General features: G+C 34.7%; 1 protein-coding gene across 1 annotated transcript in view; it reads left to right on the plus strand.

Moving 5' to 3' along the window:
- Positions 1 to 25,518, plus strand: part of Tbc1d5 (TBC1 domain family member 5) — a 507,456-nt gene that overhangs the window by 427,280 nt on the left and 54,658 nt on the right. Inside the window, exons 18-20 of the mRNA XM_078038310.1 lie at positions 7,443 to 7,726; positions 12,132 to 12,197; positions 24,974 to 25,137. Of these exons, the coding sequence (XP_077894436.1) occupies positions 7,443 to 7,726; positions 12,132 to 12,197; positions 24,974 to 25,137 (514 nt within the window). The remainder of the gene's footprint in view (positions 1 to 7,442; positions 7,727 to 12,131; positions 12,198 to 24,973; positions 25,138 to 25,518) is intronic.

Consider the following 25,518-nt stretch of genomic DNA (forward strand, 5'->3'; position numbering starts at 1 on the left):
CTAATAACAGACTGGCTTATTTATGTAGATTTTTAGCAAGTCTTTATTTTAGATAGGCTAAGTACTCCAACTGTGTTCTTTTTAATTATTTTGGCTATTCTAGATTATTTGCATTTCCAGATAAAATTTGTAGTTAGCATTAATTTTTGTAAAAATTAATGTTTGGAATTTCATGGTAAGAATTTTAATTATAATTACACTGAATGTCTACAGATCAATTTGAAAAGAACTGATATCTTAACATCATTGAATTATCTAGGAAGATGGACCATCTCTTCATTTAGTTAGATCTTCTTCAACATCTAAGCAATATTTTATATTTGTCAGTGTAAAATTTTATAGATTTTATTTTTTAATTAAGAGAAAGTAAATTCTCCCATTTTTCTATACCTAATCTGTTCGTTCCTGTGTCTTCATTTTAAAAACATGACTTTTTTTATGGATTCACCTTGTTTCTTTATATCTTATTGGCTTTTATACTCCTGCCTTAAAACCCTAACAGTTAATTATTGATGTATGTTTAACTACAACTGTTAATTTTTTTTATTGTGAATATTTATAGTGACTCCGAAAGTAGAAAAAGAGAAGTAAAAAGGGAAAATCTCCCTGCCCCCACAAAAGTAAATGCCTCAGAAGGTCATCCTTTCTGCTGTGTTCTAGGCCAAAGAATCCCTGACTCTGTGAAGTCTCTGCTAGTTTGAACCATGGTTACTCATTGGAATGATTCTTACTTCTCAGGTACATCAGTCTAGAAGACAAATTCATTGAAATAGAAACCTATTTCTATCCTAGAAATAGAAACCTTAATATTTATTCCTATAGTTGTCTTGAGAAGTTTACAAACCATAATTTAAATTGTGTTCAGATCCAATTAGGTAAGCTCCACAGTCTGACTTATATCCTCCCACTTATCACTGCCAATCTTTTTTATTCCCAATAGGCACTACTCCTTTTGGTTTGCATCACATTGAGAAAATTGGACCTGCCATACATAAAAGAATTGTAGTCTAACTGAAAGGAAAGTTTCCTTTGAAACTCAAACTAGTAAGGAATAAATAATAGCAAGTTAATTTTTATCATTTAGTGTTTTTTTAAAGAGAGAGAGAAAATTTTTTAATATTTATTTTTTAGTTTCGGTGGACACACATCTTTATTTTATTTTTATGTGGTGCTGAGGATTGAACCCAGCGCCCCACACATGCCAGGCGAGCGCGCTACAACTTGAGCCACATCCCCAGCCCTATCATTTAGTTTTAATAGAAGCCTATAAAATCTAGAGTTCTTTGAGATGTGGAGTGAATTTATTTTCTAAGATAACAAACCTCACATTATGGTAAGCAAATGAGAATTGGATATAGATTTCTTTGGTTGAGGTAAATTTATTGCACTCATCTTCAAAGTTACAGAATTAAGAAAATTAGAAAATAATTCATTTCATGGAGTCCAAAAACTTTAACTTATAGAATTTTTAAAAATATTAAACATCAGCTTGGATGTTAGAATCATATTGAAATGTATTATGAATATAAACTTAGAATCACCTGGAAAAGTATTAGGCTCCAATTCTGACAATTCTTACAAATTTCCAAACAGATTGTTATCTAGAAGAATGGAAGAAATAAATATGAGCCATTATCCATTCAAAGTAGATCAATGATGACAGAATGGGAATACATAGGAGTGCAAAGAGGATATCATTTCTATCCCAAAATCAAGTAGTGTGTGTGTACTTTTTCCATGTATTCTACTCTTTTCACATAAGAAAATAACTTTAAAATAAATTGCTTTTATGGTAGAAAAAACTATAGGTAGAATGATATGGGAAAATAATAGAAATGGATAAGAATCAAGAAGAATGATCGTGGAAGATAAAGGAGGGGGAGGGAAAGGAACAGAATAGAAACTGATAGTGCAAATAAAGAGACAAGGCAAGCAAGTAGGCCCTAAGTTTAGAGATAGGGTTTGGCCACATTCTTCAAGGTCCAAGACTTGTGTTATTTTGTCTTGCAGATCATAAACTCTTAGAGTTAGATGGAGCTTTTACTCATGCCAGAACTAGAAGTCTGTGTGTCTGAAGATGATTTCCCAATCTCTACTTATACAGTTTCAGGATTAGGACACTTGCTATTTTAAATGGAACCAATTCCATCACTAGAATTTCTTATACCATTGCTTTGGAAGTCTCTTCTCTAACTTTTGTGACTTATGTCGTTTTTTAAAGCCACAGCCATATAGCAGCCCTTATAATATTGGAGGACCTGACCCCCAGTGTTCTCAGCCATTCCTCTTCCAACTTAATTTTCAACCTCTCTGCTATTCTCTCTGTTTTAGACCTCACTTCTCCCAGAAGTTAACACATCATCAAAAGCTGACTGTCACAGTCATATCTTATCCTCTACTCTGTGGGTACTCACCTAAGTATTAATGCAGCCCAAGAATCTTAATAATAATCACTGTAGGTTTGTAATCTTGTCAGCCGAATCAAAATATTGATGTTTGAGAGTTGTAATATTTTAAAATTTGGGCTCATGTTCAGTTTATGCTATCCCATTGTATATGTGATATGTAGGCACAGTGTCAACATAATTACATGAGCTTTTTATTGTCTTTGTTAATTTTTTTCTGCTAAATTTATATTTCATTCTAACCTTTATTTTAAATTTTGATTCTTTTATCTAATGCACTGGGGTTGTCTGCAGCCTTTAGTCTGAAATTAAATTAGCATCCAGGTGTGATGGCACATAGTCCTTTGTCCCTGCTACTTGAAATTTTGAAAGATTGAGGTGGGAGAATCACGAGTTTAAGGCCAACCTGGGCAACATAGCAAGACACTGTCTTTAAGGAAAAAAAAAAAAAGTTGATTACTACATATCCTACTTTTTCAAGCCACAAAATTGTGGAATTTTCTATCTTAAAGGATCTAAAATGTCATAAAAGTTGCCTTGTTTTAGGGATAAGAGAACTTAGGTCCTGACAGGATAAATAACTCTCCTATAGTTACACAACTTATTAACAGAAATTATGATCTAAAAATGAACTGGTGAACAAGTCTGTGAACCAAGTCTAAAACACATATCATTACCAAGAGCTCTTATTGACTTGTGGGGTTCAGTTGTTCAATGTAAACAAGCATGCATTTTTCTCCATTATATCCACATATACTATGTTACCTTGACACAGTCTAACAGACCTTAAGCACTATCAGACAGGAAGTAAGGTTGCCTTGGAATGACTTGTTTCTAGTGAACTCTACTAGTCCCTTATAACAAACTACATTTATTTCCAAATAATTGATAAAAGTATTTGTATTTAATATTTTCTAATTTGTGATTTTTACAATCATTTTGAAAAATTCTAATGTTTTCCAAATTCCATTCTTTTGACATGTCTTTTTATTTAATAAAACAAAATGAGTAATGTATTTAAACACAAACCTAACTAACCATTTGAAATTTTATGATGTGCCCGAATAACAATGTGTCAACCTATTAAGGAAACCAGGGAGAAAAACCTTTTATTTTAACACTAGATTATGGTGCAAATATGTAACTTTGAATGCTTTTATTGGAAAAAAGAGAAAATGAATAATGAATGAGGGCGTGAATGAATGAACGAACCAAGTCTTTGGAGAGCACAAGGAAAAAAATAACAAGAAAAATATAAATTAGAATACTGAGAAAAAATAATTTAAAATAAGCTGAAAACTGATTATTTGACAAAAATACAGATAAGCACCTAACAAAATTGTATTACAGAAAGTGAAATAAATATTGGCTATATAATATATCTAAAAAATACGTCTCTAAATAGAAAGGAGATAAACCAGGATGGTGTCAAGATTTGATAACAGGAGATAAGAAGTTGTGGCAAGATGGTAATTTTTTTTTAAGTTTCAGAGGTTTTAAAAGTTAAAACGGGTCATGACTCTGGTATTTACAAAGATACTACAGACGTGAGAGTCATGTGAGTTGAGTGAGGGTCATAAAGCTACACTATATGAAACTAAGAGGGTAGTGAGAGGCTAGGAAGAGACAGTCTCTTTTCATAGTATCATAGTGTTCCATTTTCATAGATTCAGAAACTGAACAAAAAGAGCCCAACAATGAAGTTAATTTCGAGCTGGGGTATGGTACAGGTATTTTGAAGAGATTCTTGGGTCTTCAGAAAATGTCTCTATTGCTATTGACTTGACCTGCTAAATGAGGTGGCACCAAAACTAAGTTCTTGGTACAATTTTAAAACAATTGCTTCTATGTTGCACTGTTTTTAGTAACAGTAAGTAAACAATAGTAATGAAAGATCTGATTACACAGAATGACTCAACAGATTCAATACTTAATGTCTTGTTGACTCCAAGTTCCCCTGACTATTTGCACCACTATATAATGCACTCTGTCTTTGATCCAGTCTAATCCCTACTGTCCTATCAAATCATCAACAACTGCATTAATTATCACATGCTTTAATGGTACACATCACAACCACAGTACTTGTTGGAAGTTGTTCAGTATTTTATGTGAAGAATACTTCTACTTGTATTTCAGATCTAAATTAGTTAACTTTGACATTAAAAACTTGCATGAAAAAAGAAATCATTGACAGCATACTTTCCCTAGAAGTACACAATTTTCAGTTTTTTTATATCTAGAAAATACAGAGTAACCTTTAATAGTCATTTTGAAAAGAAAACTGCTTCTGGAAGCTCTGGGTATTGGATAATGGGGAGAAGAGTTAAAAACAACAACAGAAAAATGTTCAAAAAAAGGAAAACAGCACTCATCTCCTTCTAAGAGCCATTCAGATGAAAAATTACTTGGTATGAGCTTGATCTATATGTTTTCCATGGTTATTAGTAGTAATGAAGATGCATTAACCATATTCTCTTGATAATGCTCTAGCTGTTTCTTAGTACTTTTATCAACATATAAATTTTACAACTGGCAATATGGGAATTTGACTAGTACATTTTTGTTTATAAAAAAGGGTAACAACATTATAACTTCTTCATATCTGTGAATTATGAATCTTGACTTGCAAACAAGTAAAACTGAAATGCAACAGAACTTCAGTATCATGAGAGCTCCTCTTTCTACTACCACTCACAAAAAATAGGAATACATAATGCCAGGTGAATGCCTACTTAATCTAGAATTTATGTGTTCTTTTTATTTTGTTCATTCTTTTTTCTCAGGAAACATGTATTGAGAGCTTTCCCTGTTGCCAATCTGTAGTATCTGTAAATTGACAGTGGTCTACTTCATTAGGAAGCAACCAAAAACTAGAAAATAAGTGGTGCCTAAGCAATGTGTATCCTTATCTCTATAAGGAAGCATTATTTTTCATAGTTTTCAGAAGACCATTAAATAACTCAATTCTCTAAAGATGAAATGTGGTACAAAAAGAAACCATTTTAGTTTTCCGCAATTCACTGAGTTATAAATGAATAGATTTTTTTATTCAGAAAGCTGAATCCCAAGTTTTAAATTTGATTTCTCCTATCTCCAAAGTAGTGTAAGCCTCCAGTACCTAGCCCATAACATTAACTAATACCATTAGAGAAAACTTACAGTTCTCTTTGTTGTGAATATATGGATCCATTCAGATCCAGAGTGATATGTAGTCATGTTCATGTTATAGCTGACATACTAAAAAAGTAGAACTACTATATGTGTGCTGCCAGATATATCTGAGAGAAGGAAATGATAATAAATTCAACTTGAACTGAAATCACATGATTGTTTTGCACTTTTATGAAAAGAAAACACTTTTCTATTAATGACTTGAGCAGTAAAAATATAAACTTTTGCTGAGCACAGTGGCACACATCTATAATCCAGCTACTTGGGAGGCAAAGGCAAGAGACTCTCAAGTATCAGCAACTTGACCTGTCTCAAAAAATAGAAAGGGCTGGAGTTAGAGTTCAGTGGTAGAATGTCCTTGGTTCAATTCCTAGTACTGGGGTGGGGTGTAGGAAGTGGAGGGCGTATTGTCATGAAGTTGGGCTACTTCCTACAACTAAAATAATTTGTAATCATAACTAGTCTTCAAGAGTATTACTACGAGGCATACTGCAAGATCATGAGTCAATGGAGAAGTAATTGTTCATTTAATAATTATTTGTTCAGTGCCTTCTATTTGGCCAGATAGTTATAACACAGATGCTGGCAAACCATAGGACCCAAGAAAGTAAGTTGGAGGAGAGTGGTTAGGAAGTTGATAGCTGCTGAGTGGTAGAGTAAAACAAGAATGAATCTTCAAATCTGCAATACAGAAGTCATTGGTGACCTTGAATGGTTTTAGGAAGGTAGCAAAGAGGCCACCACAAAAGCTTAATGGACTAAAGACTTCAGAAGTAGCATATGAAGATACCTTGAAAAAACATAATTAGAGAAAGAAATGGGATGGTAACTGGATAGGAATGGGGCATGAAAGGAGAAATTGTATACACCCATACACTCTCACTATGGTGGCTTGCTAATGGAAATGATAGAGTAGAGAAGGGGAAATGATGATACAGGACAGGAGGCTGTGGAGTAACAATATTAAAAGAGGAGAGGAGATGGAATTCAGCACAAATGGAGAAGTTGGTCATTGCAAAGAACGGAGACTTTTCTTCCTCTGTTACAGGAAAGATTTCAACCGTGGGTAGATGCAGCTACCATTTAACAAACACTTAAAGCACCTACAGTGTTCTAGGCCATGGCAATATAGAAGTATTAACAAAGACAAAAATCTTTGCTCTCGTGAAACTTAGATTTAATTGGGGGTTGGAGGAGGTAGACAAATAATAGCAAAATAAATACATAGTATGTCAGATAAGGAAAAGTGCTGTCAAGAAGTGAAGTTAGAGGATATGGAATGCTGGGGCAGATGGGTAATTGCAGTTTTAAAGAACTAGACGCTTGGCATAACTTTTATGGCTTTACTTCATGACGCTCAGAAACATTTGTTTTTAAAATCAGATTAAATGTGGCCTATTACCCATGTGCCTAGATTTGTGGGATATCCACTCTTAGGCTTATTTCACAGGTGCCCCCTTTTGTAAGCACCCCAGAACATGCCAAGCCCTGTACCTCTCTTTTCTAGTGCGTAGTACAGGTTTCAAATATATACTTATTTATGTGATTTTATTAATATATTTCTTTTCTACTAGACTCGAAGCTGTATCCTCAAAACCTAATAGTGTTGGCACATAATAAGCCCTATTTGTTGAGTGAATAATGAATGAAAAGTAGTAAGATTGTTTGACATAGCAATGTTTTTAAGAATCTCAGTATTTCATTATTCTATGATCACTGTAAGTTTTTACTTCTTACTTTATGTAGCTCATCTAGTAAATGGCCTTTTTCACAGCATGGCAAGTTATGTTTTCATACCAACAATATAGGTAAAAAAAAGTCATCCTCTAATTTATATCACTTTGCTTCATTTTTCTTTTTTAGGACCAATGCCAAAGGTGCTCCCCTGAATATAAATAAAGTTTCTAATAGCCTGATTAATTTTGGAAGAAAGCTGATTTCCCCAGCAATGGCCCCAGGCAGTACAGGTGGTCCTGTACCTGGGAGTAACAGTGGCAACTCCTCCTCTGCTGCTTTCCCCACCAGGACCTCAGCAGAAACCTTGAGGCATCATTTGCAACCACAGCAGCAGCAGCAGCAGCAGCAGCAGCAGCAGCAGCAGCAGCGGCTGATGAAATCCGAAAGCATGCCAGTGCAATTGAACAAAGGTAGGAAGAAATTACTAGTAAATCCACAGAAAATACAGGGTAGCCTGGGTTTTCCTCACCAGCCTATGAGGAATCAACCTCCCAGAAGGAGAAAGTAATGCAAAACACTTATTTTTAAAAATCTGTTGCATTTGATCTTTGTCAAGCTGAAATATCAGATACTCTATTTTTCTTAATTGAGAACATTTTATCAGGTAATTTACTAAGATTTTTTTAAACTTGTATATCCTAGTATACTTGCATTTTTGGCCTGTGGATCCCCATACTATGTGATGGTATGAAATGTCACAAGACAGGACTTTAAATCAGTTGACTGTGTTCTCTGCAACTTTATATAGTAATGCTGGCAAAGAGAGTAATGCTGTCTTTCAGAAGAGAGTCTGAAATGAGAAGGTCTAAAACTTTTCCAGTCATAGCATTGATCAGTGCATTGCAATGGCTTCTTGCTTCTCATGCAGCTGCTTCACCTCTAAAGAATAAAAACTAGAATCTTAAGGGAAAAAAATATCTAAAAAAAAATCTCATGTAACCAAGATAAGCATTTGAATCCATGAACCAAATGTTAGCACCATGGGCTGTAAGAGCAGAGGAAAGCTGGGAGACCATCCAGCCCACAACTCCCATTTCATGAGTGAAGACTCTATGTGCTACTGGCTCTCAACTAAGCTTGCTTCTGTTTCAGGGCCTTTTCTCAGAGCTCTACCTGCCTCTTGCACTTTACTCCTAAGAGATCCCTTCAGGGTCTTTCTTGGGATCTTTATATTCTTGTTTTCTACTTATTTTTAAAGAGATATGTTAGGATCCTGTATTTGTAGCAGATTAGAAACAGCTACCTTTATTTTTAGTGGTGGAACTGTGCTAAAACTATAATACAAAAATAGTGAAATCATGGCAGAAAATATACCAAAAAATTAATTCTAAGACCTGAGAAAGTATAACAGTCTGGAGCCATCTAGTGTCAGAAAAAAACGCCTTAACCCAAGCCCCATTCATGTCATAAAAGGGATCCCAGGGCTACATCAGTGTTCAGTACTTAGTGTTGACAGTAAAAGGAGGAATATTGTCAGTACAAGACCTTGAATTCTGTTCTATCTACTCTGTTTAAGATTACATTTGAAATTATTAAAAATTTTACATATTGGCATTTAAGTTGGAACACTAAAGTTAAATAGATTTTATTCCCCAGTGATGCAAATTAATGAATGTATTAATACTCACATATGGGCATGCTTATCTGTATTCATCCATGGCTTATAGGATGTTATCTGTCTTTTCTATATATCTTTGCCTATATGAAACATTAGACTTGATATAATTAGTATTTACACTTTTTGTTAGCACGTTCAGTTTACCTTACATGAGATTATCTCATTTAAAATTGCACTCTTTTAATGTAGAGCTGTCACACATGATTTAAAGAAAAGGGGACTTTGAATCATGTTATAGATGTATTTAATGCCAGGAGATGTGCCCACTTCCAGAATGGAAATGAATGTTATTTTGTATATTTCTTAATTGTACATTTTATTGTTCTAAACAAATATGATTTCAATATTGCTTTGATAACAAGCTTTAGTCAGTTGTAATTCTAACTGATGGCAGGCAAATGAGTCAGAGAATCTGTTAATGCTGTAGCTTAAATTTTCTGAGGAACCAAGCCAAATGATTATAGAAATATAAAGTTGTGTCTCTAAGGAAATGTCAAGTATTAATATCACCGTAAGTGAGAAAGGAAGTGCATGGAGATGGAACAATTGGTGAAAACCAATCCCCAGTTATGAAGAGAAAACAGAGCACTTAAATAAAGTATTTGGAACACGAGTATCACTGGGGCATTTTGTAACTCATCCCTGTCCTGAAAGAAACTGGCTTTATTTTAACTCTTCCATATTTTTACTTATGGTTCATTCTTCTCATGTCATTCTACCAAAAAAGCTTATCTGCCTTCATATTAAATACAAATAAGTATTCCTGCTGATTCTCCTCCCTGCATAAAGGTTTGAATAAAATAAAGGATAAAAATACAGTTTATAGAAGTACAAAAGTGTACTTGGATGTTGCTCCTGACTTCACTCCTGGAGAACCGTAGACTACAATGGAAGCCCTCTGTTTCCTCATCCTGAAGCAAGGTTTGGACTGATTCCTAGGTGTCCCCCAGCTCTAAAAATCTGTGGTTCTTTTAGTAAAAAATGTATTTGTTAACTCTACAATGAAAAATACTTCAATATTAATTCTTTATGCTGATAAGTCCCACAAATATTCTTCTATGCTGTCTCTGACACATCTGCAAGTGTATCACCTGAAATCAGTGAACACAGTAGCCTTCCAGGAGGCTTGTGTTAGGGTATGATTTCTGACTTTCTAGAGCAAAGTTGTCTACTCAGTGTCCTTGAGAGAAGATAATTTAGTGTACTTTCCTGGAAATTTTGAAAATTGTTTTGAAAAATTATTGTTTATAAAGATGAATAAGGTTTTGTTTTTCATAAGTTAACAAATATTTGTGTTTATAGGGGGACAATTGTGTTTGTAATCCAAATTCACACATGTTGTTTGAAATGCATTATGTAATACATGTATGTGTTGTGATAGAATAGTGAGGAAGGAAGAGTTAGCAAAGATGTTCTCCATAATTTTATTAATGATATTTATGTTAAAATGAGTTTTCAACCTCTACATATAGATCAATAGATGATCTAGAATTAGCCAACTAAATCTCCTACAAGTATACAGAAATCAGACCTACCATTGTTCAGTGAATTTAGAATTAACTATATTATGAAAATTCAGGACCTGACCATTTCCACTAGAAGCTGTTTGCCACAGTTTGGGGTATATTCTTTTTTAGAAATTTTATTTCAGTTATAGGGGAATGTAAATGTGTGTATGTTAATTACTTGGTGATGATAATATAATTACAACCCAACAATTTCCAGATGAATTGACCATGTTATAAATCATAATTGCAGCAAGAAGCCAGTGACACTGAGGGCATGTTACTGAATTCAAAATTTGATGTTTTTACCTACTGTATATTTTTTATATAAAAGCTGAAGGAGAAGCAAGTCCATTAATCATAAATTATCATACATGGAAAATATATGCCTTTTTAAAAGTCTCTGTTGCTCATTAATCCCAAAATACCATAGGTGATGATATATCCAGAGGAGCATTCTGTTGACAGTGACTGTGCTCCTTATTGAACTTTGTTATCCAGGAAGGAAATCAAAGAACCACAGAGTCTTCCTTCTAAATATTAGTGAACCTTAGGTTCTTAACAGAATTTTCTGTTGGTGCTCCCTTTCCTTTCTTTTGTGTGTTCTTAAAATGCACTCTTTTTTCCTTTTCCTTCCTCTTTCCTTTGTCTGTATTTGTACTTGGTTTTTTGAATTTGAGCACTACTTTATTTTAAGCATTTACTACAGGTCCAATTTGTAAATGAAATCTTGCCTATAATTATATCAAGTGAAGGGTATACAGTTCACAGATTTATTTTTAAACATTGACATTTGTAAGTACATGTGGCAACTCTTTTCATTACCTAATATGAAGTTAGAACTTATTTAGACTTTATCACTGAAGAAGTTGTTTTCAAGTTAAGTTAAAAATAAATTTTGTCTGATATAGAAAGAAATCAATTTCAAAAAAAAGGTCTGTGAATAAATGACATATAAACTTTCAGATTCAAAGTTTTTAAAAAAAAGAATGTATAAATAATCACAATGAACTCTGTGTAGCAAAATCTTTTGATTATGAAAGTTTCCTGTATTATAGTCTATTATAATAGACTTGTTCACTTTTCTTTTGGGAAATACAAACAAAAACTTATTAGGAAACACTCTTTTAAAAATTTGTTTCCTGTCGGGCATGGTGACACATGCCTGTAATTCCAACAATTTGGGAGCTAAGGCAGGAGGATTCAGAGTTCAAAGCCAGCCTCAGCAACTTAATGAGGCCTGAGCAATTCGCGAGACCCTGTCTCTAAATAAAATATTTTTCTTAGAAAGGACTGGTGATGTGGCTCAGTGGTTAAGTGCCCCTGGGTTCAATCCCTAGTACCAATACAAAACAAAAAAATGTATTTTCTTAAACTGGGCATGGTTGGTGCACACTCTGATTCCAGCTACTCTGGAAGCTGATGCAGGAGGGTTCTGAGTTCAGGACCTCTCTGGGCAACTTAGTTAAATCCTGTCTCAAGATAAAAATAAAAAACACTAAAATGAATCTCAGTGAAAAAGCACTCTTGGGTTTAGTCCCTAGTACTATTTTTTCCTTGAAAATATTTTATATTAATTTTTCTAAGCTTGTGCTATATTTTTAGTAATAAAATATTACAACATTGAGTATGAAAGAAAAGTTTCTTATTTCTTCTCTATGGAATCTAATTATTTTTTCTTATGAAATCCAGGCGATATAGTTACAGGAAGCGATGCTCAGGTTTCTGTTCCTGTCCAGACTCTAACTGACCTCCAAGGTACAGTTACCATAGCAACATTTTGTGTGTGTGTTTCTGTCTGTCTCTGTCTCTGTCTCTGTCTCTGTCTCTGTCTCTCTCTCTCTCTCTCTCTTTCTCTCTCTCTTTCTCTCTCCCTTTCTCTCCCTCTCTCTCTCCCTTCCTCCCCCTACAGTATTATCATTCCCTACTCCAAAACTCAATTTTTCCTCTTGTCCACAGTTCGTTCACTATCATTGTTTAACCACTGAGTGGCACTGTTGTGTAGAACAAAAGTCCCCTTTCCTGTCCCATAGCTTGTTGATGTTGAAACAGACTCTGATGTGAATTTTCTATTGAAGTGTACACAAGCCTCTTTATTTGAAAAATATGATTCCATCTGTATGTTTTAGTTATTTTAACATTATACTTTGTAGAGAAGCTGATATCAAGGTGTTCTTATTGCTGCAAAGGTACTTGGTGACAGTATTTGACATACTAGTTTTGAGATGTTCTATGATTAGCCTGAGATACTTATATTTTACATAAAAGAATTACAACGTGTTTTTGTAAATGTTTTTAAGTATAGCCTTTATATAATGAATTGTATTAACACAAAATATGGTAAGGCAAATTTTTATATATACTACTTAGCCACAGTTTAACATAAAAAAAGAGAACATTTGCCATCATATCCATTTGTGCAATATGAAGAAAAAACAGTTGAAGAAATAAATGAAATTGGTAATCCCATTTTCAGCACTTCCTGTGAGATTTTAAAACATAAAAATATTTAAGGTTGCTGCATTAATCTTTTATTATGTAGTCTTGTAGATGAAATATGTCATAGAGAGGGTTTCTTTGTTAAGTGGATACCTATACTAACTAAAAGAATCTTCCCTTCAAATTCAGACTAAGATAATAGCAATACAGTATTAATAGTCTTATGGTTTGCTTAATTTAAAACATTCACATAAAATAATCATGCTAATAGTATTAAAATACTGTTCTGATAGTGATATGTCCTCATAATATTCATTTTAATAAATTAACAGCAAAGAATGGATTGGGATTAAGAAATAATTGATGTATTGGCTTGGATTTTTTTTAAAAAAACTATACTGTGGCAATAAAACAGTATGCTTTCACTTCTATATATAGTTCTCTGATTGACAGATAGTTTCTGGCTGTATTTTGGTAATTGAACTAGATGACCTTTAAGAGCTAGCTCAGGGATTCCATGAAGAGCTGTTGACTCTTCTTGGTGTCTGCTAAAGTGAATTTTTTTTATAATGTAAATTTTTTTGTTTATATGACAGCAGAATGCATTACAAGTTTTATTACAAATATAGAGCACTATTTTTCATATATCTTGGTGTATATATAGTATATTCACACCAATTCATGTCTTCATACATGTACTTTGGATAGTAATGTCCATCACATTCCACCATCATTAATTACTCCATGCCCCCTCCCTTCCCCTCAAACGCTTCTGCCCTATCTAGAGTTCATCTATTCTTCCCATGTTTCTGCTCCTATCCCATTATGAATCAACCTCCTTATATCAAAGAAAACATTCAGCATTTGGTTTTTTGGGATTGGCTATCTGCTAAAGTGATCTTGATGATAAAAGGTTATGATGATAAAAGGTTACTAGCATGGACAGTAGAAAAGAGAGATAATGTCCATATGATTTATCTTTAGCCTTGTCAATTATGGTTCTTGGGTAGATATTAAATTGATCATCTGATATGGAGAAAATTCACAGGAGTTAAATTCATTTCCTAAAATTAAATTCTGAACCCCCAAAGACAACTTTTTTATCATGTGTTTTTTTATCCCACAGTTAATTGCTACAGAGAAGGTTTTTGGTTTCTCTACAAGATGTGGGCTTTGAAGTCAGTTTATACCTGTGGACAGAGGAAGCTGAGGGTTGGCTTGCTTATTCTGATTTCTGCTTCTATACTATTGTTCATTTCATTTTTTCCTGCAGACCGGAGCCACATGAGCAATATTATGTTTTAAAAACAATATATTGAAGAAGAATGTTATATCATTTTGTTCAAATAACTTGTGTTATATAAGTAGAATCATTTCATAAATATATCCAACAGTATTTTCTAAGTACCTACTACATGCCAAGCTCTGTTTTCATTAGCCCCTTGGCTTCCTACAGCTTCAACCAGCTGTCTTGGGCTATTACCATTGCTTTAGATGACCCCTGTCAAGCATACAGGCAAAAACCACCTCTTTTTTGCTGAATACCTGTTCAGAATCCCCTCTGCCTGCACACTCTGACAGAGATCATATCAGCTTGATAGGGACAATTCCAGCTACTTTATGAGTCCCAAATAAAGAGTTCTCAGTCTGTGATGATGAGTGACAGAACTGAGAGAGTGAGGTGACACCCATCCTGATTTGGATGCATATTTCCTTATGCTCAGTATACTTCCTGAAGAATGCCAAAAAGTGAGAGGAAATAGAAACCAAAACAGTTTATGGCCCCAACAAAAATCAACTATCTATACTGAATAGCATCAATAATATTAGAAGTTGGAAAATTTCATCAGGAATGCCAGACCTGTTACATTATCCCTTATGTGTAGAGTAGATACTTTACTATAATTTCAGGGAAATTTAGCCTAAATAATAGGCTTTCCCAAACTGTCTTTTTTCAAAGTAATAAAATAAATTTGAAGAAATAAGTATCAATACTTAACAGAGGTTCTTTGATTGTAGTCTTTTTTTTTCTTTTTTTTTTTTTTTTTTTTGGCAGGGTTGGGGGTAGTTTACTAGGGATTGAACTCGGGGCACTCGACCACTGAGCCACATCTCTAGCCCTATTTTGTGTTTTACTAGAGACAGGGTCTCACTGAGTTGCTTAGTACCTTCCTAAATTGCTGAGGCTGACTTTGAACTTTCGATCCTCTGGCCTCTGCCTCACAAGCCACTGGGATTACAAGCATGCACCATCACGCCTGGTCTGATTATAGTCTTAATGAAATTTGATATTGGGACCTTTGCCTTTTAATGTACAATGGTTATTGGGTTGTAATTTTTTAGGGAAAAGGTGTAAAGTGAGATTTCACAGTGTAGGTCAATAAGTAATTTTTAGGAAAGTATTGGAAAATTTCATTTTATATCCTGAAATGTAAGTTATAGTTACACACACACACACACACAACCATGACAGAATTTGTTTTTGATACTTAACTACTTGGGGTTTTATTAAAATTAGTTTAAATTTCTTAAGTAATTACCATAGCAATGTTATGTTTTTAAAAAGAATTTTGAATTTATATTTATATGTATGTATGTATGTTATGGGTGTGATGCACAGAGAGGTATCAATATTGTACTTGTCACATTGTTTTTTAATACAAAAAAGGGGGGAAGGGTTGGGGTTGTGGCTCAGCAGTAGAGCACTCGCCTAGAGCGTGCGAGGCACTGGGTTTGATCCTCAGCATCAGATAAAAATAAATAAATAAAATAAAAGTATTGTGTCCAACTACAACTAAAAAATGTGGGAGGTGGGGGTGTCAGTCTCCCTCTTCAGGTAACCACTTTTGATATTTTTAAGGTAAAACTAAAAATGCATACAACATTAAGTAAGCCCAATTAATTGAAGATATTAAAGAAGGGGAAGGGCCCTCCACTTTCTCCTCTTACCTCTTTCTGCCAGCCCACTTCCCCAAGGGTAACCATTGCTAAGTTTCTTTTGATTCCTTCCAGTGAGGGGCGGTGACTGAAATTGAGGAGTAACATGGGAGTCACATTAATTTGGTAAGAGCCCTCTTGTCTGAATATGACTTCCCCTTTGGACTATCAAGATAAAATGTAATAGAAATGTTCCAATATAGATAATAAGCAGAAATTTGATAGAACAAGAAAGGGGAGGCCAAGTCAACAGGAATAGGACACAGTAAGACAAGAAAGAGACAGTTCTGTTCACAGGAGTGAAGCAAGAGACCAGCAACAGCAACATTCCTTCTGGGGGACACTCTGCTAGCTACTCTGATAGGTATGACAAGTAGTGGTCCTGAAGCAGAACGTATGGTTCCATTGTGTTTGGTAAAATCACTTTAAGGCAGAGGAACGTGTTATATGTAAAATGACTTCTGGGAAGCATGAATTAGCTAGAAAATGCATTTTTATGGAATATCTATTTCAAATACATGGAATAGTGAGTTGCTTTTGGACTGAGAACAAGGTCAGAATTTGGTCTGTACTTTCAAAAGTCCTCATTCCATTCTTTAATTTTAGATCATATTTGCCACAGCCCACTTCACTGTCCTTTCTAGGGTAGTGTAGCTTTGCCTAGGATGGGTTTGAGTTTGAATTCTGGCTCCATCACTGCCTTGTCAAGCATCCTGGGAAGGTTTACTGGTAAAGAGGGAATAAGAGCAACTACTTGAGGTTTGTTGCGGGACCTTATTCCCAGCACTTATCCTATAATAAGGGTTCTAGGCTGCTACCTGCTTAGGTAGTAGGTGTAATGGTAGCACCATTATGTGTTTTATGTTTTATCTGGTTTTGGGAATTAAATTATGAAGGAACCCAACCAACACCTCTGTCTTCTCTTAATAATTGTTTCTGATATTCTAAAATTCGTGTTTGCTTATGAGTCCCCTTAATTTTAGAAAATATCCAAGGCAACTAAAATTTTTTTAAGATTTGTTAGATATAATTACTTACATCATTTTGGAAGAAAATGAAAAAAAAAGTTATAATAGTTCACAAAATTGAAACTTTTTCCAAGGGTAAACAAAATTTAAATGAATCTACCTGGAATTTTAGATTAACTCAGTATTTGAACTATAATGTCAAATATTGAGAGTCTAGAGAATATGAGTAGAGTACCGTAGTCAAAGGAGTAATGAAGAGAATTTCCCAGAGCTGAATGAAGATATTGGCATAGAGTTAAAAAAAAAAATCTGACAAGTAAGATAAAAGTTAAAAAGACCCTTCTCTAGAAGCTCCACAGAAAACTTATAGAACTTCAGGATGAGGAGAAAACTTAAGGTTTCCAGAGAGAACCAAAAAGAGTCTTGTTTCCAAGACAACATCAGATAGACATCAAATTTCTCTTCAGCAAAGCTGAGGGCCTGGAGACATTTGAGTTTATTTCCAAAGTTTTGCAAGAAAATTGTCTTGAGCTAGAATCTTATTTTCAGCCAAACTAGCATTCAAACAGGAATATAAAGGAGACATCTTGGGGACCTGAAAGAATTCAGGTCTACCAACAAACCAAATTCCCACCTGCCCCCAGATAATTACTTTATACACATATCCCACCACTATAAATGTAAAATTGTTATTCTAACTCTTTAATTAATAAATAAATCAAAAACAAAAATTTCAAATGTTTTAGAAGTCAGTGGTAACAAGAAAACCAAAAACAAAAGTCCTGAAAGATTGAGGTAAAATAATAGAGGAAATGCAATTTTTTGAAAATAAGAAAGACAATGAAATAATTTTCAAAGTGTATGATTCAGTAAAATAGAACAAGAACACCAAAATACATCTGATAAAAAAGTAAAAGAATGAGTAAAGATGAGAGATTTAACAACACTTAAAACATGTTACATCAATGAAACCAAAAGGTGATACTTTTTAAATTACAGTAACATTCAGTAAGTCTGATCAGAAATGAATGAGATAGCCAGGTGTGATAGCATACTTTTAATCCCAATGATTTGGGAAGCTGAGGCAGAATGATTGCAAGTTTGAGGCCAGCCTGGGCAACTTAGACCTTGTCTCCAAAAAGAGAGAAATGTTAAAATATACAAAATCAGAATTATGATGTAATTAAAAATACAGAGGAAGGGTGTTTTATTATGAAAGTACTGCATACAACATAACAAGCTGAAAATCTGTACAGTTTTCTCTTGCTGACAAAAATTAACACAAATTTAGATAGTTTGGTAATATAGATTCACTGTTTAATAGAGATGTAGGTCAGAAGTCTGACAAAGGTCTCACCAGGCTAAAACCCAGGTATCAGAAGGCTCTAGAGGAGAATCTGTTCTCTGGTTTATTTGCAGTGTTGGCAGAATTCAATTTCTTCTAAGTATGCAACCCATTTCCTTGCTGACTGTCAACTGAGGACCATCTCCAGCTTCCAGAGAATGCCATGTTTCTTGGCTTGTGGCACTTTTTCTCCTTCTACAAAGCCAGTAATGCCAAGTCCGATTCTTTTCATGGTTGAGCTGTCTCCTGTTTCTTCTTCAGTACATCTCTTTGAGTTATTCTTCTGTCCTTATTCTCCCTTTTTATGGATTCATGGATTAAACTGACAATCATGATAACCCAAGATTTTCTCTCCATCTCAAGGTCCTGAATCAGACCTGCAAAGACTCTTTCTGTACAAAGTTACATATTCAGAAGCTTTGAAAATTAAGGGCACAAGCATTATTCTGTCATGTACGTGGCTTTTTAAAGGAAGACATGATCCAGTAAAATTGACCCTGGAAAACCTTAACAGAGGAACAGACCGAAAAATCCAAAAAATAAGATCATCATTGTAATGCCTTTAAAAAGTCACTAATTTCAGGAAGTTTTGTAGATATCTTACTCAAACTTCACAAGAATAGATGAATTCAGTTAAAGTAACTTAGAAAAATAAGGAATTTTTTCATTTCCTTTTGTGAAAAAGTCATGTTCTTATGAATCAAAATGCTCTGGCTTCTTAGGTTTATCTTTTGTTCTGTGGACTTTTAAAAGTAATTTGGCATTCAGAGCTGAGCAAACTTTCCTGTTAGTTTAGCTCTATCTTCCACCACGTCTAGAGGCAGTAAAACCATTGGCTTAAGGAAGAGAGGAGCAATGAGAAATTTATAAAAGAAAAAAATAATAATTTATATAAAGTACCTAAATTTTATCTCAATATTCATATTAGGGAAAGACATGCCTTCTTAAGCAGGACTTTAAAAACATAAGCCATGAGAGGAAAACACACACACACGCGTGCACGCTCATTTCCAAATTTTAGAAGGAAACTCCAAACTATTTTTGAAAAGTAAAATAAGCAGAGACAATTCACATAGGGCCTTTATAATTATAAATAATTATAAAGGGTACCCAGCCTCACTGGTTATCTGAAAACTTCAAGCTAGCACAGTAAAGTCCCCCCTCAATCCACTTAGCCAAATAAATAAGTAGATGAATAGATAATATATAATTATATAAAATTATCATGTCATGTTATATTTACACATATACACACACACATACTCACATAAAATATCATATTCAGTCTGCAAAGATGATGGACATTAAGATTTAGCTGGCTTATAATTTGTCAAAATCCTAGGAGATGACAATCCATAATCATTTAAAATGCACATATACTTAGGTATAGCATTCACACTCATATAAACTTACCTTTCAGAAATAAACAACTGCCTAAAGATGTACCTCTCTTGCCAAGTGTGGTGACACACATATGTATAATTCCAGCAACTCAGGAAAGTAAGGCAGGAGGATTACAAGTTCAAGGCCAGCCTGGACATCTTAGTGAGACCCTGTCTTAAAATGAAACATAAAGAATGTTGGGGATACAGCTCAGTGGTAGAGTGCCCCTGGGTTCAATCCCCAGTATTGAAAACAGACAAATTAGGATAGTCACAGATAAATAAAAGCTTAGAGCATTCATTATTAGCAAATCTGCTATAGTGAAGGAAGTCCTTCAACTAAAACAACAGGGTGCTAGATGTAAATTAAAATTTGCATGAAGGTAAAGAATATTAATAAAAGTAGGTAATTATAAAAGACAATTTAAAAAGTTTTTTACTTATCTGATATTGTTAATATCACAACACCAACCAAATTAATAAATATTTATCATAATTCTTTTCAAAATCCCAGTACTTTGGGGGCAAAATAAAAAAAAAAAACTCATCCTAAAATTCATGGGAAATGCAAAGCACCCCCCCAAACAATCTTGAAAAAGAACAGAGATCAAGAATTCCCATATCTTGATTTCAAAATTGATTATATAGCTATAGTAATCCATATCGTGTGATAGTAACATAAATGTACATGTGTATAGTATAGAAATAAATGTTTATTTTTTGTGGTAAACTGGTTTTCAGCCAGGGTTCTCAAACCATCCAAACTGCAATCTGTTTTTCAAATGGTGTTGGGGAAACTGGAAATGTACACATGAAAGAACAAAGTTCCAAATACTATATACAAAAATGGACTGTAGACTTAAACATAAGAATTATAACCAGAACTAGAAGAAAACTTAGGAGTAAATCTTCATGATCTTGGACTAGTCAGTGGTATCTTAGGTGTAAACACAAACAAGAAAAAAAAAAGCAGGTAAATGGGATTTCATCCAATTGAAACTTAGGATTCAAAGGACAATATTAACAAAGTAAAAACAAAGCACAGAATGGGAGAATTTTTTAAAATCACATATTTGATAAGGAACTTAAACCTCAGTGATAAAGACAATACCTCAATTTCTAAAATGGATAAAAGATTGGAATAAATATTTCTCCAAAGAACATATGCCAGTGTCTAATAAGCACATTATTAGTAATTGGGAAATTGCAAATCAAATCACAATGAGATACTATTTCACACCCGCTGGGATGGCTGAATTAAAAAGACAACTGGTAATGAGTGTTGACAAAGATGTGAAGAACTTAGAATCCTTATACAATGCTGATGAAAATATAAAAAGGTGTAGCCAGATTTTAAAGAGTTTGGTAGTTTCTCGTAGAGTTGCCATATTGATTTAGCAGTTTCACTCCTAGGTGTTTTCCTTGGAGAAGTGATAACATAGCTCCACACAAAAACTTACATACCAGTGTTCATAGCAGTACAATGCATTATAGCCAAGAAACAGATATAAGCAGTCCATCAGCTGATTAATGAATCAGCCAAATATGGTGTATTATTTGGCAATAAAAAGGAAAGTGAAGTCCTGATATGTGCCATTACATGAGTGAACCTCGAAAATATATGTGGTCATAGAAGGCAATATATTATTCAATTTTATGACGTGTTCAGAAAAGGCAAAAAAAGAGATAGGAAGTAGATTAATGGTTGTCAAGGATTATGGGAAGGGGGAATAATTGCTAATGAGCATGGAGTTTAATTTTGGGGTTATGAAATTGTTCTAAAATTAGTGGTAATGGTCATGCATCTCTATACTAAAAATTATTGAAATATACACTTTTTAAAAGGTAGATATAAATCTGTTATTAAAAGGTAGCTTTCATATTTAACCTATTTGCAGTGAGAATATGTTTGTGTGTTAATGGTATAAATCATTAGGTGTTTCCTGAGATCTTTGTGGGGGAGGTGGGGGGAGGTGCTGGGGATTGAACTCGGAGCTTTGTGCATTCAACTGAGCTATATCCCCAGCCCTCCTGACATACTTTTTATCTCAGTATTCTCAGACCCTAGGCTGTAGAGATTATTGCAATGAACATGTATCACAGAGAAGTTAAGGCCTATAGCCCTGGAGGTAGGTGGGAGACATGGAGTCAGAGTAAGGAAGGGAAAAAGTGAAGGCCAGGGTAGAATTTTCATATTCTAGGCTCTGACATAAGAATAAAATGCTTCTAGACAATGGGCCCTGTTCTTCCCTGTCCTTTCCTAACCCCAAAGGTCCTCCACTATCTTTGAAGGCTCAGCTCTGGTATCACTTATTAACAGTTTTGATTCTTCAGGAAGCTGCCCCTGAGATGGAGTTAGGAGTACAAAGAGTGTAATTGGGAATAACATTGGTGAAAGAAAAGAGGAGAAAACAGGACTGGGCAGAGGGAGTGTCACTCTATAATGCAGACCTACCACATGTCTCCATCAACTGGATAGGGAAATCTGCAGCTAAGGTTTCCTACCAGAAGAATTCTGTGTTGGGTGGAACTGGGTGGTCCTAGCTTCCAGTCACTAGCTAGGAGCCACACTGAGAAGAGCATGGATTTGGTTCAAAATCTGAAGTAGGTCCTAGACAACCTAACAGCTAGAGGCAGTCAGCTAACTGTATTTCTTGAGGCAGCAAGTGTTTCCTTAAAGGAGACATAATAGCACTTTCAAGTCTGTCACCCCTCTGTGTGAAATGTGTCTTGACTCTCTCCTCTCAGCCAAGGGAGAGACAGTTGCTCTCTCCTGAGAAAGAACATTCTTTCATCATTCCTGGTTTATCATTTGTCCCCTTGTCCCTAAATTCTGAACTCTTGGTAGATAGAAACTCAGTCTGAACCCCTAGTATCTAATACAGAGGAGGCTTCCATGGGCTAGCCTTGAGACCAGGTACACAAAACTAGAAGTACATAATTATTTGCCACTTTCTGTCCCTTACTTTTAAACCTCCACATTCCCGAGGGGACCCGTTTTGTTTTGTTTTGTTATCATGATGAATTTTATTTTTTAATATATTTCATTTTTATTTTGTTTTTGTTTTAATTAGTTACACATGACAGTATGATGACCTTGACATATCATACATTTGAATCAGATGGGATATAATTTCTCATTTTTCTGAGTGTACAGGTTGCAGAATCATATTGGTCATGCAGTCACATATATACCCACAGTAATAGTAATGTCTGTTTCATTCTACTATCCTTCCTATCCTCCCAACCCCTCCCCTCCCATCACTTCTCTCTACCTAATCTAAGGTAATGCTATTCTTTTTTTTTCTTTCTTTCTTTCTCACATCTTTATGCATGTGTTTTGTATAATGATGAGGGTCTTCTTCCACCATCCATGTAATTCCCCTTCTCCCTCCCTTTATTCCCCACCCCTCTTCCCTATGCAAAGGTACTCTTCTTCCCATGCCCTTCCTCCCTACCCCATTTTGAGTCACCCCAACGGACCCATTTGGGGTTCTAACCCCTTTTTCTCTGTGCCCTTCACATCTGTTGAGGACCTCATGGCTTAAATACAGTCTATATGTCATATGCCAGACTTTCAAATTTATCTCACTAGCTCATCCTTCTCCCCTAAAAGCCAGATTCATTCCTTACTCATAAGGAATTTCTTACTCTTTATTTTGAATATATGATTAGGTATCACAGCTCAACAGGTCTACAACTGAACTACTGATTTTATTGCTAAAACCTTCCTCCTCCATTAATAAGTAGCAACTCTACTATACTTCTTGCTTAGATCAAAAATTTGAAGTTAAACTTGCCTCTTTTCTTCCTCTTGTACCCCTAACAAATCCAGTCAGTTTTGTCCCGAATCTGAACACTTCTTTCCACCAAGCTGTGATTAGTGTTGGTACCTGAAGTAGCAAAAATTGGTTTCCCTGATTTTTGCCTTTGTCTCCCTTTCCCTTGTCTCCCCAATTCTTTTCTCAACACATCAGCCAAAATGATTCTTTTAAAATATAAGTCAAGTCATTTCACTCCTCTCCTAAATCCTACAGTGATGTTCCATGGCTTCCATTCTCAGAGTAAAGGTGGTTGCATTGTCCACAAATCCACACCTATTCTGATCCCCTACTTCCTCCCAACCCTCACCTCCTATCTATCCCTGTCACTCTTAGCTTTAGCCACACTGGCCACTTTGTTGTTCCTTGTACAAAGTTCTGCCTTGGGGCCTTTGCTATGATTTCATATGTTATACAAAGCTGGTACTTCACTTTTCTTCAAATTTCTGTCCAGATGTCATTGTACCTCAATTCTTAGTGACACCTTCCTTGATTGACCATTCTATTTAAAATTGCATCACCTTCTTCTAGCACTCAAATCTCCTTTGATTTGTTTCTGAGAGCACTTACTACCATATAAAATTATATCTGTTTTACTAATATATTTGACCATGTCCCCTCACTTAAAAAGTAAACTCTATAAGGGGTAAGATTTTTGAAAGTTGTAGTTTCTCCTCTCTTCCAGTAGCCATTAAGCATCTGACACTTACTAGGCCTTCAGTTGCTAATGGGCTAGGTCATTAATAAGTTCCTTTAATGTCCTATGAGAGTATTCCCATTGTGCAATTTTGGTGGCCTTCTACACCAACCCACACTCTCAGTGGGACATACTAGAGCCATTATTCATGTCTGAGGGAGCTCTCTGGGTCCAGGTTCTCTCAGTGAAGAAAGGCATTGCAGGGGATCACAGACACATTTATACTAACAAGGGCACAATCTAGAAAGGTCCTATGAACCAGACTGTCCCATTTCCTGTAGTACATAACCAGTAGTCCATATATATGTTCTGCAATCAAGAAAAGGAAAAGAGTCTCTTCTAAAAAAACTTTGGTGAAAATTGTGTATTTTTTTAATCTTACTAATGTACAGTATAATAGGTTCTGTTTCTATAGTTAAGGAATTATTCCATTAGTGAGGAGAAAATTAATTTAACCATTGATCTATAGTTTTTTGATTTTTAAGTCTTAAAAAATATTATATGCATAAGCTGTGTAGCACAGATTACATACAGGAAATTATACTGGTACTTCATTGTTTTAAAAATGGGTAGTTATGCCAGTCACAGTGGTCCACGCCTATAATCCCAGCAGCTCTGGAGGTTGAGACAGGAGGATCTCAAGTTCAAAGCCAGCCTCAGCAAAAATGAGGTGCTAAACAATTCAGTGAGACACCCTGTCTCTAAATAAAATACAAAATAGGGCTAAGGGTGTGTCTCAGTGATCAAGTGCCCCTGAGTTCAATCCCCAGTACCAAAAAAGAAAAATTGGCAGTTACGCTGATACATAAAAATGCCATTTGAAAATTCCACAGCATCTTTATGTTCAGTTTGTGGCGTCATAATTGACCATATATCAAAAGTGGTAGATTCAATAGTTTACTGAAACAGTCGAGTTTCATTATTGCTACTTAATTTTTTTTACAGGGCAAAATTCTAAAAACATCAGTTCATCTCCAAGCATTGAGAGTTTGCCTGGAGGAAGAGAATTCACTGGCTCCCCACCTTCATCTGCTACTAAAAAAGATTCCTTTTTTAGCAACATCTCCCGGTCCCGCTCACACAGCAAAACTATGGGCAGGAAAGAATCTGTAAGTATTTAAAGACCCTTTATTTGGTTTTTATTCTTCATTTTCCTCTAGATTGCTGCATTTACAAAAGCTCCCCTGGTGCCCATTTTTATAAAGCTCTTATAACTTTCATGAACTAAAACAAATTATTTTATCAAAAGTATCTTTGTTTTAGTAGTATAATTTAGTAATATTTTAAGGCTATGTTCTTTATTAGCAGGGGGAAAAAGTAGCATTATTAAAAATGAATTTAATCTTTCCCAAATCCCTGGACTATCCTTCTGTCCTCTGCAAAATGCATTTTTGTCAAAACCCATTTTCTTCTGAAATTTAACAAATAACATTATATCAGTGAGAGATTATGACATTTGAAATAAACCAAGCTAATTTTTCCATTTTAAG

The sequence above is a fragment of the Ictidomys tridecemlineatus genome, chromosome 2 (genome assembly GCF_052094955.1).
Source record: "Ictidomys tridecemlineatus isolate mIctTri1 chromosome 2, mIctTri1.hap1, whole genome shotgun sequence".
Taxonomy (NCBI): domain Eukaryota; kingdom Metazoa; phylum Chordata; class Mammalia; order Rodentia; family Sciuridae; genus Ictidomys; species Ictidomys tridecemlineatus.